General features: G+C 46.3%; 1 protein-coding gene across 1 annotated transcript in view; it reads right to left on the bottom strand.

Moving 5' to 3' along the window:
- Positions 1-3,224: 3,224 nt before the first annotated feature.
- The window catches only part of FARP2 (FERM, RhoGEF and pleckstrin domain protein 2), a 73,242-nt gene continuing 61,737 nt past the window's right edge, over positions 3,225-14,729 (bottom strand). The window contains exons 18-27 of the mRNA XM_009893074.1: positions 13,514-13,751; positions 12,283-12,413; positions 11,384-11,452; positions 10,909-10,998; positions 10,142-10,224; positions 8,656-8,774; positions 7,814-7,977; positions 5,444-5,551; positions 4,505-4,656; positions 3,225-3,315 (exon numbers count right to left, since the gene is read on the bottom strand). Coding sequence (XP_009891376.1) covers positions 3,225-3,315; positions 4,505-4,656; positions 5,444-5,551; positions 7,814-7,977; positions 8,656-8,774; positions 10,142-10,224; positions 10,909-10,998; positions 11,384-11,452; positions 12,283-12,413; positions 13,514-13,751 — 1,245 coding nt within the window. The remainder of the gene's footprint in view (positions 3,316-4,504; positions 4,657-5,443; positions 5,552-7,813; positions 7,978-8,655; positions 8,775-10,141; positions 10,225-10,908; positions 10,999-11,383; positions 11,453-12,282; positions 12,414-13,513; positions 13,752-14,729) is intronic.

Here is a 14,729-nt window from a genome sequence, read left to right as displayed (position 1 = left end):
TTGCCAGGAATAGTGAAGTTTCTGGTTTTTATAGCCTGTGCTTCTGCATTTTATATGCTCAGACATTTGAACTTGATGTTCTCCACCCGAGAAGGGACTTTTGCTGCCTGCTGTCCTCAACTTCTGGTCAGCTAGCACCAGAGGCTCCTGGTTCAGGGACCACACCGCAACCACCGTAGGTAGCACACACACATCTTCAGGACAGGAAATACTGAGCTGCAGGTCAAGCATGTAACTAAAGGATCATCCACTCCTCAACTGCCCCAAATCCTTAAGGAAGGAGTCCTGCTCACTGCATCTCTCCTGTGACAGGAGTTGTAGCGGTACTACACAGAGGTGACGGGAGGATAAACAGAACGTAGGTGGTCAAACACTCTGTAGATCAGCCATGTAAGTACCCCCCAGTTATGTACTTACACCTTTAGGGTGCGTCCTTCCACTGAATTCTTTGATCGTTTTTCTAAATGTCAGAAGCTGTTTCTGTGTGTTACAGGCTGAAGCAGTGTTCCCTATGACATGAGATGGAAAAACGAAGAGAGTTGGGGTGGGGGGAGAGGCTTTGCTGGAGCCGGCGAGGGAGTGTAGAGAAGCCAAGCCTCCACGCTGCTTGCTGAGGGTGAGGTGGGCTTCTGTGGTTCCTCCTGTCTCCTGTAACATGGGGTATGTCAATTTGATTGTTAACATGTGGTGCGAGGGAGATCGACAGCTGAGTTACAGAGGTAATTTAGACAAAGCCTAGCTGATGTTAAGGGAGTAAGCTGTCTCTGTCAGCTACTTAAAAAAAAATAAATAAAAAAATTAACACCCCCAGGGCTAAATACCAGGCTGTTGCACCCCAGGCAGGGAACGCTGCAGCCTCTCTTGCACTGTGCTCCACAGAAACACACCTTTCCCCTGCTCTTCTAGCCTTGCCTCTTCCAGCAGTTGGCCAGAGCCTGTGCGCTGCCCTTCAACAAACACAGCTTGCTTCTGAGGACCCCAGGGCCTCTGCCACCATCTGTGCCATCCCCAGCTTGTACCATGGAGGGCACTTTGTGTCCCCCCCACAAGACTGTGCAGTTATCCTTGCTGAATTTCAGGCGGCGTTTGTCAGTCCCTTCCTCCCACCTTGCCCTGGAGCTGCTCCCCCAGCCTGGTGGCACTCATAGGCTCCTTGACACTGACTCCTCTGCTCACATCACTCTCACTCGGTGCTCTCTCTGCTGCGGATGGAGCAGAGCTGATGCTGGGTGAGACGACAACCACAGTCCCAGAAAACTACGGAGTAACTTGAACACACTGAAAAAAGTATTTTCAATCCTGGTGCTAGAAAGCCCAGCTACAGTAGGTGAGGGCAACTAAAGGCCAGGGTAAAGTGCCAGACCCCGCAGCTGGGGACAGAGACCCCGCTCCTCCTCTCTGCAACTCGCGCCTGCAGAGCTGCCCCGCAGGAGACCAGCAAAGGGCAGTAATTGCATGGGAGAGTTCCCATGAAAGAGGAAAGATTCCAGTATGTGGCTGTGACAAAGGAACAGTCGATGTCACCCGGGAAAGCCACTGAATGCAGGGACCTGTTAAATTGATGGCGTGAAACCTCTTCTTGCAGGTCTGAGGAAAAGCAACGCTCCTGTGCAGATGTCGGTGATCTTACCATGAGTGTGGCCGCAGATGGAATGGTGGGCTCAGGAATAAGAGGCCGAGATAGTTTTATACCAAGATGCTATTTACTTTCAACAGTCATAGTCAGCTGCGTTATAACGTATCTAGTCAAGCCGCGTGTATACACCTACAACAGTTAATTAAAAAAGAAAAGACACTAATAAATTAAGTACATTTAACTTATATGGGACAATGGTCATTGTGACAGGGGTAGCGAAGGCTGGAGCTGCAGTCCCTCGTCTTCTCTAGGATGCAAATGCCAAGTGCGCGGTCTGGAAAATCCCTCTGGAAGCCCCTCCCTGCAGTCCTCATCGCATATGTGTTCCAGACCATAACCTGAAACAGCCTTGGAGAATGCACGTGCTGGCCTCTGTGCTTCCCAGTTGCACAGGGATCTCCACGTTCCTCCATCCTCACAACATGCAACACTTCCCTTTGTCTTTCACTACACTACTTCATTGTTCCTTCTTCTAGTACACAAACACTCTTCTATCCAATATAAACGCAGAGTCCCCAGAGCCCATCAAAGCCACGTCCAACAGCATTTAGTGGCACTTGGCTTATTTCAGTCCTTCCGTGGAGGCAACCAAAGGTGACAGATTTACAAAAACAGAACAAACTGCAAACATTTCAGATTTAATACAGAGATTTAATAGAGTCCACAGACACTAATGCTCCATCTGGAATCCAGTGACTTTTACACCTTCATGAGAAACGGAAGATGGATCCCACCCCAAATTTAAAGGTAAGAATAGGGATTTTCAGAAGTCTTTGTGTGACACAAGCACAAGCAACAGTGACTTTTGGAGAAGCTTGTTCTCCTACATTGCTTAAATGCCTTGAAAACATCACCCCCATACGGGTGGCGAGCGTGTTTGCCATCCCATGCCTTAAGCAATGCCTGCTGCAGGCTAAAGAACCTGGAACTGTGATACGAGAATAGCAATTGACCCTCTCAGCGTGCGCCGTAGCAGAATTCAGAGGAAAAACCACGCACCCTACCTATACCGACCCACAATATACCGAAACCTCAACAGCTTAGCAGAGGTTCACTCTTCCTGCTTCCCCCAGAAAAGTGCTGCCACAGCAGTTTCCAAAGAGCAGAGTTGTCTACGAGAGCTGCGGTTTCTGTTCAAAGTGAACCGCGTTTAAGCTAACGCATCTGTGGATCCCCTGTTAGTCTGTGCTGGCAGGGCGATGTTGATAGCAGCGAGACAGCGGTTGTACAGCCAGTCGTGCCAAGCGTCAGCGGAAGGGAACTTCTGGGAGCCAGCGAGCCCCGGCACCAGCAGCTGTGAGCCAGTTGCACCACTGACAGCTGCTATTTTTCTCCTGTGTTTGCTGACCGTCCAGTCAAAATGTAAAAACAAGGTGGTTCTCTCTAAGTAGGTTCAACTGGAACAGACTTGACCTTCTTCCATACCACTGGGGATGAGCATGATCCCCATCTGCAAGTCCCTCGCTCCCACTTTCCATAGCGGGTGGAATTGAGCTTCTTGGTTCTTTGCTTTATCAACTCCAGAGACTCCTGTTTCCACCTGCCTCTTTTGTTGATGTTTGCAGCAGAGATCCAGCTCTGCCCTGCCTCAGTCTGTGTGACTGTCCTTCTCACCCTTTGGAAGCAGCAGGCTCGACCTGGCTGGAGAGCTGGTGGCTCTCTTGATCACCTCCATCCACCTGGTGAGAAAGGACATGAGAAATGCTCAACCCCTCATTAACAGATGCATCATCTCATCCTTCCGTTGTGAACTGTACCCCCTTCACCAAACCTCATGAAACAGCCGTTCTCTACCTTTCTTTTAGGAAACTTAACTCTTCAAACGAAGAGCTTGAGATGTAGTAAAGTGCGGAACACGGTTGCCTGTCCAAGTAACAGCTCTCGAGTGCTTTGAGCTCCCCTGAGAGCATGCTGTGTTCTCCTCTAAGTACAGAAAGGGTTTACCGAGGAGGATGGGCTGACAAAAATTTTCCTTCATCAATGGATTGCTTTTCTTACAATAAATTATTCAACAGAGTTGCTCATATGGAAGAAAGCAAAGCAATAGGGAAAAAAGCAAGACAACCATCCACTGTGAATTAAGACTTTTTTCTTCCTCCTGAAATCACTACATAAGACCAGTGGATTAAAGAGCACAACTCTGCTGCCTCGGGTGGCTGATACGGACACTGCTTACAAGTGCATGTGATGCTCTCCCAAGGACGAAGGAAGTATGTAACACCTCCTCAATACGACCACACTCCAAAAGAACGAGTCCTGCCCTGCACGGCAGAACGCAATGCAAGGGCTTTTCAACAGCTAACGTAATAGCAAAGTTTTGTATGTAATGCATTTTAAACAGGATTCACCTTGGACCGTGTGTGGAAGCCTGACAACATTGCTGAACGTAATTACAGAGAAAGCAGTACAGTGAAAATCAGCACCGCACTTGCTGCTCTCAGCCTCGTGTCCTAACTCCCGTTTCCAGAGATAGAGAGGAAAAAAAAACCCCAAACCCAATGTATTCTCACCAGAACTCTCATTAACCTAGAAATCTGACTCCCCAGCCGTAGTTGGACTGAGCATCTCACAGCCCGTCCACCCACGCTGCTCCCCAGCTCCAAGGAGGCCCCAGACTCCCGAGACAAAGTGGAGCCTCCAGCTCTAGGCGCAACCACCAGCTCTCTCCAGCAAGGAGTACAGTTCTGGCAGAGGAGGCATCTCCAAACATCATCAGTAGGAAAAGGAAGGGAACTTTATTACCGAGAATGTGCTGTAAGGTCACTCGGACTAGGAGGTAGTCAGGAGGAAGGAGAGGGCTCTGGATGATCGACCAGTGAATTAACAGCGTGTTATATGCCAAGACAGACCAAGAAAATGGAAAATTACCTCTCAAAGGTATATTTGCTCTCAGCCCTGAAGAAATACACATGGGACTTGAACTGCAGCTTGAAGACATAATCCTTCTGAATGCCATCTGCCTCCACAGGGGAGCTGACTGCGTAGCCGAGCAGCGGGAGGCTGGCCAAGGGATAATCGTCCTGGAAAAGCCCAACAGCCCGGCGCTTAGTGCAAGGCATCCCCTGCCATGCAGTTCATCCCCATGCCCACTCACTCTTTTGTACTCTACAGGTAAGGGTCTTTTGTATTTTTGTTTAGGGAAGGACAGGAGGAACAGCCTTTATCTTCTGCAAGGCCTCTGATAGCTTAAAATGAAACCTTCCCCCAACTCCCTTCATTGTTTTTATGAAGTTATTTGCTTCTATTCCCCTGCCCGTCACTGCCTCCTGGGCTCCCCCCATCCCCCGCCACACAGGGTTCCTCTCTCTGGAACTCCAAGCATGGATCCGACATGAAAGTTAAAATATCTCTCCCAAAAGAAACGCGGCCTCAAGGCCAGAAGCCTGAATAAAATAAACACAGTTTATTAGGTTATTAAGATGAAAAGGCACAGGCTGCGCAGCAGCACAGCTCGTTACCAAGCAGGCGCTGAACGCACCACGGGCAGAAAAATCCCCGATGCTGAAGCAGGGAGAGACACAGACAGAAACTGACCAAAGGCTGCCCATTCCCTCACCACCATTAGTCACTGCACGAGGAGACATTTCCCCCTCACCCACAGGAGGTCAGGACCATTAACTGGATTAGAAATCCTAATTAAATTCTGCAAGAAGGGCCCATGAGCCTTACAGAGCCTGGCTCTGTTATGAACTACCTTCTCTTCCATTTGTTACTCTCCTTCAAAGAGCAATGAGCTATTGAACGCCAAGGACCTCCAGGTTCCCGCCCAACACCCCAAACACGGTCCCCTCAGCTACATTTGCTCACCTGGTGCGTTTTGTAGAAGAACAAGCAGAAGTTGGTGAAGACGACCCACAGTTTCTGCCAGCCGTTGCTGTTCTTGAACTTCCTCAGCAAGTATCCGGAGAGCTGGTTCTAGCACAGAATGAAGAGAAAACTACTGTGAAACCACCGGTCGCTGTCCTTTGGGAAAAGACGCAGATACGAAGCTGGAGGCTGCCTGCCATAACCACTCCTGCACTTGCTCCCCTGTTGTAAAAGGCCTCCCAGAGATTTCACGTGGTGACTGAATGGCTTTGTATCTTCAGCTCACTAATTCACAACTGTCTTCTAGTGATTTCTCGCCACCAACAGCAAGTTCCCCTTTACGTTTAAGCGCTCACCATATCCGAGAGCGGTGTCAGGCGGTGCGCAGGAGGGTGCTGCACCAACTTGGCCCTCCAGCCACCGCTCTCCTCTGCAACCCGCAGGCAGGGGAACAGTGACAGCCATGAGGGCATCCATCCCTTTGCCACCCTTTCTTACGCTCAAAAAAACCCCCAGAGAACACACTGCGTGAGCAGGAAAATAAAGCAGAAGAGGCAACAGAGGGTACCAGAGTTGTGGCCAAGCTACACATGGCGGCTACGCGAAGCCAAGCCTGGCATGGCAAGCGGGGAAAGTTGAACATTGCTGCCTCGGAGACCGTCACCAAGTGCTTGTGGGGCATGATAAGGAAACCTAAGGCACGGAATGACAGCAAGTGGATTTTGTAATTAGAGAAAAAGACAGAACACACAGCAGAATTACAGAGAACCATTTAGGGAAGCAGAACTAGGAGGAAAACCTGTGTCGACAAGGCAACATTACAGCTCTGCTGCCAGCTGAGTACAGGTGGGCTCACTGAGCAATTACAAAGCGAGCAGCAGCACATTTTCCTTGGCATCCCACAGCTCTTCCCCACCAGCGCAGAACTTGAGAGGCATTTTTACCTGGATCATGCACAGGTAATCAGACAGGGATAGGCTCTGGTTCCGGTACCAACAAACATGGGTGATTGTGTTGGGCCGTTGGGCCTGGCCCAGCAAATAGCGAGGAGGAAGCTCTGGAGAAACAGCAAGAGAGCAGAAAACTGAGCAGAGAAAAGGGGGAGAGAAAGAAAAACAGAACGTTAGGTTAAGATAAGTGATGCAAGAAGGGCATCTGTTAAAGGAAAATGGATTGTGAAAAAAAATGATGGTGTTAGAACATGGAACAGATCAAAGCGAGAGGGAGCTGCGAAAAGTCACATGTTTAATCCCAGAGCCTGTGCCAGGGAGGGCTCGTTATCCGGGTACAGAAGAGCGAGATGGTGCCTTTCACAAGGGTGTCAGCAGGGAGAGGAAGGTTTGTCCCCTCCCACAGAAACCACTTTTGTCGCCAGTTGAAGTGCCCAACTTCTGGACCCTGAGCCAAGGTAACATCTACAAGTCTTCCCTTACTGAGCTGATCGATACGCTCTCTACATCTCGAAAACCCAGGAGCTTCAGTGCCCAACTTTTAACTCCTTCCATTAAACAAAAAGTGCCTCAACAGCAGGGCAGGGAAGGTAGGAGGGAATAAATACACAGATGCAGCACCCTGCCCCATTGCTGTTTGTCTAATTAGTGACCTCCATTTTCTCTTCATGGTATTTACGGTCCTTCCCACTTCTGGAAGTCTTCCAGGCATGGCAACCTCCAGGAAGGTATCCTAACCCAACTAACCTTGCCAAACTGCCACCTAAAGTGAAACCATAGTGGCAGTGAAACCATAGTGGCAGTGCAAGCAGCATAAGGAGCGCCAAACAGACATCCATCTCAAAATCTGCAGGATTCAGTACTGAAAACTGCCCCCAGTGCCAAGTGGTAAGACCCAACGTAACAGCAGCTCAGTGGGCACATAATAAATCTGTGTTCAGCGTAACACGGCAGTGCTGTAACACGGCACTTCCTACCGCTTGCTGCTCATCCTCACCAGTGAGGGAAGGGCAGAGACATCGCGTTCCCACTGAACTCAATTCTCACTGCAGTATGGTAGCTAACCAGACCTCAGCATGGCACAGTCAATCTCTAAAGGAAAATATCATGGATAGGTAACTTATCCTCCGGCAAGGCTGATGAAACCCAAAGGAACAATTCAGTCCTACGATACCCTGGGTTTAAAATGCCCCTCCTTCAGAGCCTTTGCCCAAGCAAAGCCCTGCTGCACGGAGAGCAAGGCGCGCGTACGCAGACACACAGACATGCACAGAGCGGGACAAGCATGCAGCGGCCTTTTAAAGGCCCATGCTCTCCCACAGGACACAGAGACGCTGCCAAGGCGAAATGGGAGATGGAGTGGAGGCCGAGCGAGCCAGGACGGACAGAGTGAGACGTGAGAGCTGCGCCCTGTGGGTACCTCGACAGCCACACTGTGGTCAGTCATGGAGACGCTGGTGTTGCGGTACCAGCACACGTGCATGGTTGTGTTGGCACGGTGGTGGCTCTGCCTGTCCAAGGAGCTACGAGAAGAGTGTGTGTCATCTTCGGACTCCTGTTCTAGAGAGACCTCATCAGAGGATCCTGGGGGAGGAGAATTGGGCAGCGGTTTAAGAAAAATGTGCAATACAAAGAGCAAGAGAAGCAGGGATTCCTGAGAAAAACCATTTTCAGTCCAGTTTTAAAATAAGCCAACTTGAATTTGTTATACAGCCACTGCCACTCTGAGCAGATGGTTGTGGCTTTCATTACTCAGCTCTGTTTGGGGCAGCTGACTCAATACTACATAAAACAAACAAAAATCCCCACGCTTCATCTGCGGTCAATTCTTAGTGAGGAATAGGAAAAAGTGCTCCAAGAAGGAATACTCCATGTTTCAGCACATCCACAACACCACCAGAGACTGGCACACCAACGCAGGGCTAGAAAAGAACTTGCTGATCTCCAAAGACACCAGGTTTCTAGACAAGAAAATAGACTAAATGATTAGATTGAGAAAAATGTATGTAAGAGATGAATAAGGACCTTCTAAAGTTAACAATTCTGCAACAGGAACACCTCTTCTGCATTTAAAGCTACCAGGAACATCAGTCTAGGAAGACATGCATACATCTTTTAATTGAAAGAAAACAAAAGCACAATAACTATCCATTATAATGTGAATTACAAAAACACTCCATTTATGTGATCAAATTCACAACAGGCAAAATGAAAAGGACATGACGACAGATGCTTTTCCAGAAGGCAGGAAACACCACTTACTGTTGGAGCGATGGCATACTGAGTTTTCCAGAAGCATGTTGGATTTCTCTGTTGATTTCTTGGCCATTTCTATTGCCATGTTTAGGTCTTCCATCCACTTCCCCATCTCCAAGCGGGTACTGCAAGACAAACGGTGCAAATGGAGACCAGCCCAGCCTGGAGTCGTGACAAGAGTGCTGGACTGCTGAAGGAAAGCACAACTCACCACCCAATACAAGCAGCAGACCCTTTCCATTAAATAAATAAAAATAACATAAGAATTCCTCTAAAGCATGAGCTTTCCAGACAGGAAGCTGACCTCATACAGCCTTCACCTCTACTTTCAAGCTTTGAAACAAGACCAAAATAACCATTAAAAAACTTGGACTTTACAGCAAAGAGAACGAACACAACATCCTCCTCCGGAGCTATTGGACTTGGAAGAGGAATTACGTGGTCTGGGCCATCGTTGTTCTTCATCCAGAGAGCTTCATAGCTGGGGTGTTATTTCAAACATGAAACCACGTTCAGTTTAATTTAGACTGAAAATTCCATGCGTGGTCTAAGCCCAGCAGCATTTATTATTTTTTTTTGACAGGCGGGGAGAGGTAACATAAAAAAACAACTATCATAAATTATGACAATGTAAAAATTATATTTATTTTTCCAAATTTCAGAACTCTTCAAGCACTTTTTGATTCACAGCTGCTGAGAAAGAGTTGATCTTAAAAATAACTGATGTTTTCAGATGTTAGGCTGGAATTTAAAAAGCAGTTTTGCTTGTTGAACATGTCTGCATATGTATTGGCTCCTGTGCCACTACATAGCCGATTTATAAATGCTTGGCAATGGTTAGTTTTCAAGAACAGGTTATCAAGCAGTAAAAAGCCCCATAAATTTAAGGCTGAGGTTCTGTGCTCCTATCCTGCCATTCTTCGCATACCCAGCTCCACCTGGGGACCTGCAGAGGTACAAAACCTCCGCAGGCTGATCCTGAGAGAACAGGGGTAGTAGACATCCTAAGTGTATTTCAGATATAAAGTGAAAAAGACACCAAACTCGCTGCACGGGGAAAAGGGACCAAGCCAGCCTTTAATTTTTCCTCTCCTTTCCCAGCTTCCCCCCTGAGATCCATGCGGAAACTCTCCCCTCCTCACATCCATTTGCATGTTCTGGATTTTCATTCTTTTTAGGTGTCTAAAATATTCGTGTTTGGATTTTGCTTTGTCTTTTCCTTTACAGCAGTTGTTTAAAGGATGTTGCTGGCAACTCAGCTAACTGGGAAACAACACAATGGCAATATTATTGCTGTGTGTTTAATAATGCATGTTTTGTGAGCTAAACTACTCCTTCCCAAAACACGAGACTGATAAAGGAGCTATGAAGTGTCCTGTGTTTGGTTCGCATCACACATCAAACACCCCCCTGGCTCCGCACCGAACTATCCAAGAGGAACTAAGAAGGTATCTAAGCAAACCTACAGGCAAGTGAGAACAAGAAATGTTACCTTGCTGCCACCACTATGGTTTTTTGTGCGGAATAGATGGTGAAGCAGTGTGGGACAGCCCATTCATTCTCACTCTCCTCCACCTGTGGAAAAAGAAAAGGTTTTTCTCAGCACTACTCAGTGACTGATGAACTCTAAAGCCATCCTCCTTGGCTGGATAGGAATTTGAGTCAAATATGATTACAGCCCAGTTGCAATAAGTGCAAACCAGCTGCTCTTTTACGAATACCACCTACTTGGAGTCTATTTTGGCTCTATATGAAAAAAATCTATACTGTAGGTTTCTACTGCTGCATTCCTAGCAGCACCACGCCACATCCAACGGGGCAAGCAAAGGAAGGTTCTGAGCAGGGTTCAGCGTATTACTTACCGGTGGGTCGAGCACTATCAGCTGCAAATCAAACAAAGAAAGAACAGTCCCATTAGAAGAGTGGGGTGGGGAGGCAGGAGGACTGGTCAGCTGCCTAGGTGTGCGCACCAGGGGAAAGAGCCTGGACGAACCCCTGTTGCCAGATCAGTGTCTCTCAGCGGTGTGAAAATGAATGGTCAAGAAGGGTGTGCTCCCCCTGTTTTGCTAAAGTGATGGAAGGAATAAGCTTACTGCCCGCAAACAAGTCTTTGTGTGACACACAGGCTGGGGCATGCAAAGGTCTGGTCCCCAGCCAGCAGCACCTCGGAGCAGCCTGTGGCTCTGAAGGAACGGCCTCAACCTGCCTTAAGGCAAAGTCATTTTCCTTAACATCATGACACAACTTGAAATCACTTACCAACATGCCATGCAGAGGAAGATGTCCGTGAATTTTGAATTGATTTGTCCCTGTAACCCCTTTGCTTGTGTACAGTAACATATCGGAGAACTGAAAAAGGGAGGAAGCGTACAATCAATATTCTGAAGACAGCAGGTAGGGCCAAAGTCTTTTTGGACATCTTGTTGTTTAATGGCCACTGTAGATGGACGAAAAAACACAATTTCTCAGTCAATTTGGCCTGCTTTCCTTAAACCCTGCTCTTTTGTTTACTTATAAGAGAGGCAGTTAATTTTAAAATTCTGTTAAAACCATGTGCCGTTCTAGAAACAAGCTGAACAGACAGTACTGTCACAGTCACACTCTACCTCAAAATCCCTCAAAGTGAGGTTTTGGTTATGACTGCTGATTTTCATCACAAGCACACGAAAACACAGTTTCATGACAACTTTATCTTGAAAACTTTGCGTTTACGAAAACCAGAAGCAACACTCACCAGAAAGAACATCCGCTGCTGTAAACCCTTCTTGGTGAGCTTGTACAAACAACCTTCCCGGATAAAATCCTGCAGCGGAAAATAAAAGGTTAGGCTAAGCTTGATCTTTCCCAAACACAAAGAATTTTAGTGGGTCTTTTTATTTTTCATCCCAGAGTACACAGATGTTGATTGGTGCCCAGCAATGATCGCTAATGGATTTGTTAAAGGCCAGATGACACCCTTCCTTCTGTTTTGTAACACGTATCAGCTCCTGGCTGCAGCCAGCGTTTAAATCAATGAAGCAAGAGAAGGAACAGGAGCGGAGTTCCTGTTGGACACCAGCAGTTCACCTATCACACTTACATCCCACTGCAGTGATTGCCATAGCATCCCAAAAGCACGTGCGATGCTCCTGTACTTATGCTCAGTATATCTATCAAAAACAAAGAAACAAAAAACCAAACAGGAACTAAACAAACTCCTGGAAAAACAGAGCCACCAAAACCAGTTTCACCCAGGGATGTGGCTCCCACTGTTGCTACGTTCCCCATGCAGTCTCAGTCCACGGACAGAGAGATTGCATCAGACAGCCGTGAGCAGAGCTGGCAGTGGGTTTCCTATTGAGTACAGGACACACTGCTTCCCACTCAAACCGAGAGCACTGTACTCCAGCGTACCCCCTGTCTGCTGTAGTGGAAACACCAGACTGCAGCCAGAGCCTAAGCAGAAGGATTTTTGATCTGTTCCCCAAGACATCACCAAGACCTCCATGGGACCTACTATGAAGACAATTATAAAAGCCTTCACAGTTGTTCCATAAAATAGAGAGGCAGCGATGGCAAAAACATGGTTGAAAGGCACTTCCTTGGTAATAAAAACAATAAAGGCTCTAAAAACCTTAGTTTTTAGGTACTTACCCTACCAGGTGCTGTGAGATTATCTATGCCAATCAAGTCATGCTGCAGCTCGGTCAGCTTCTGGAAATTCTCCAGGCGGATGAGACTGTGCTGCAGCTGAGACGTCATTTCTGTGACCTCCTTCAGCGCATCTGGAAGGAAAACTGGGATCGGAACAGAGCAGACAAACCAAGGCCACCAAGTTTAGCCCTTGGAAAACGGAATCTGAAATGTATAGCCAGATTTAGAATAGAACTGAATAGTTCAGTTGAAGGGACCTACAACAAGTCCAACTGCCAACTTCTTAAAGCGTATTTTACACTTTAGGTAAAATGGAGACTAGAAAGCAACTTCATCGCACTTCCTACGCTTCTGGAGATTGACTGGGATCTCAGACTTTGCGCACACAAAAAGTATTTGCCACAGAGCCAGAAGTAAATTAAAAAATTAAAGCCAACTATTTCTGCCAAAGGTTACTTTATAAACGAATGGAATTTACTATGCAAGCTTTTGACACTACAAAGCAATTATTTTTGGTCACTTTTTTACTTTTAAATGACACAGAGTTCCTAAAAAAAGCTACTTTTTTCCCCGTTAAAAAAGGGGACAAGAAAAGGAATTAATTTTCCAGCTCTGGTTGAAACATTAAGATCCATCAAGATTATCATGAGAAAAACACTTTCCAGAATCATAGAATTGTCTGGGTTGGAAGGGACCTTTAAGATCTGGAATGCCAGAAAAAGCACTGATTCTACGCAAAGAGAACAGTCTACCTTTAAGTTATCTTTCCAAACTAGCAGTTAAGGCAATTTTGTCTCTCTTGTAGAAAGCTTTGGGGCTCTGCACCAAGCACAGTAGGAGAGCAATGAAACCCAGTATTAAAAACCTTGAGGAAAAAAAAAGTTAATTTCAAAATGTAAGTTAAACATTTTTTATTTTTTTTTAAATAAGCTGCCTCCGACCAGTTTTCTGCTGTTCTACTTGGTATACTCTGGGTTTTGGGGTTTTTTTTTCAGGATATTTAAATTACAGTATTCACTAAGCAGTTGTGTTTCAGCAATCTAAATTGAAGTTCCTGTGTATTTCAGAGCGCTGAACACGAATGTCAGAGAGGTCCTGAATGGAGAAAAAGCCTTTACGTTGCATTTGTCGGTGTAATGCTCGTCTGCCCCAGGCTACAGGCCGAATTTTTTTGGATGGATGTGGGAATGCGTTTCTGCCTCGCAGGTAACAGGGCTGAGTGCTCACTCACTGCGGCAATCGGCGAAGTCCCGGTGCTCTGCTGTGTAATGCTTGCAAAGCCTGCCCAGGATCAACTTGTAGTGCATCAGCCGCTGGATGGGTTTGAGCAGAAAGGTGTTGAGGGGCAGGTAGCAAACCTTCTGCATCTCAAACTCCTTATAAACCATTTCCAGCTTCTTCAGGCGTTTAGTTGCTTTCTCCAGTTCTGTCAGGACCTCGTCATGTTTCTGCAGGTAACTGGTAAACTCCTAGGGAATTGTACAAAAAAAAAAATTACAAAAAATTACTCAGATCAAAGGAAAACAGTCTTTAATAGATTTCATAGTGAATAAGAAAAAACATCCATTCCCCACTCTAGTTCTGTTTCTGACCATGATTACCTAATCCGAGACAGCAGATATCATTATAAGCATTGACAAAGCCAGCATTAACAACATTATATGTTTCAATGGGTTTATTTAAAAAAAACCACAACAGTATTAAAAATAAAAATATTTGCTTGGTTGTCCTCTGTTCACTATTTAGTGCAGTCGTGCCTCTGTGTGCCTCTAATGAGAGCAGCTGGTAGCACCACCCGGTAATATTTTGCCATTCTAAGACAATTCTGGTTGATAACTGGCAGAAGTGAGCTGAGAGGGTTGTCTCAGCTATTAAAGAAACTGTCGGGCAGCTCCCAGTCAGGGTCAAAATAGGTGTCCATGCAGTACTGTGCCTATGCCTGCTGGGAACGTCAAACGCAGCGAGCACGGACAGCCGGAGCAGCGGTTACACACCTCTGCACTCCCATTCAAGTCACTGGTTTTAATGGAATAATTACTCCACTACTACAGCACAAGTGTAACTGTCCCATGGAGGCACTCTGCCCAAATAAAGGTGACTTCATTTCAGAAGAAACTACTCTGCAGTTAAAAAATGTTTATATTTTGGAATTAAACAACCTTATGAAACAGTGTCTCCCTAGGGGAGAGTTTGAATTGTGCAAATACAGGAGAGATGGTGAAGCTAATTAAGTAATTTTTCTTTGTCTTCTGCTAAATAACCGATAAACAAACAACCTTTTCTCAAGGTAAACATAGGTGGTTAAATAAGCAACAGTGCCATAAAGCCTTGCTGTAAGTATTTTATTATGTTTTCTTTTTAATTTGTTTATCAACTATAATTGTTTGCCAGTTGCTCCAAGTTTAGTGAAAATCCTTGAACTCTCATCCTTGACAAAGAGAAAAAAA

The sequence above is a fragment of the Charadrius vociferus genome, unplaced genomic scaffold (assembly GCF_000708025.1).
Source record: "Charadrius vociferus isolate BGI_N301 unplaced genomic scaffold, ASM70802v2 scaffold559, whole genome shotgun sequence".
In the NCBI taxonomy this organism is placed as follows: domain Eukaryota; kingdom Metazoa; phylum Chordata; class Aves; order Charadriiformes; family Charadriidae; genus Charadrius; species Charadrius vociferus.
This window is presented reverse-complemented; position numbering and strand designations above follow the sequence as displayed.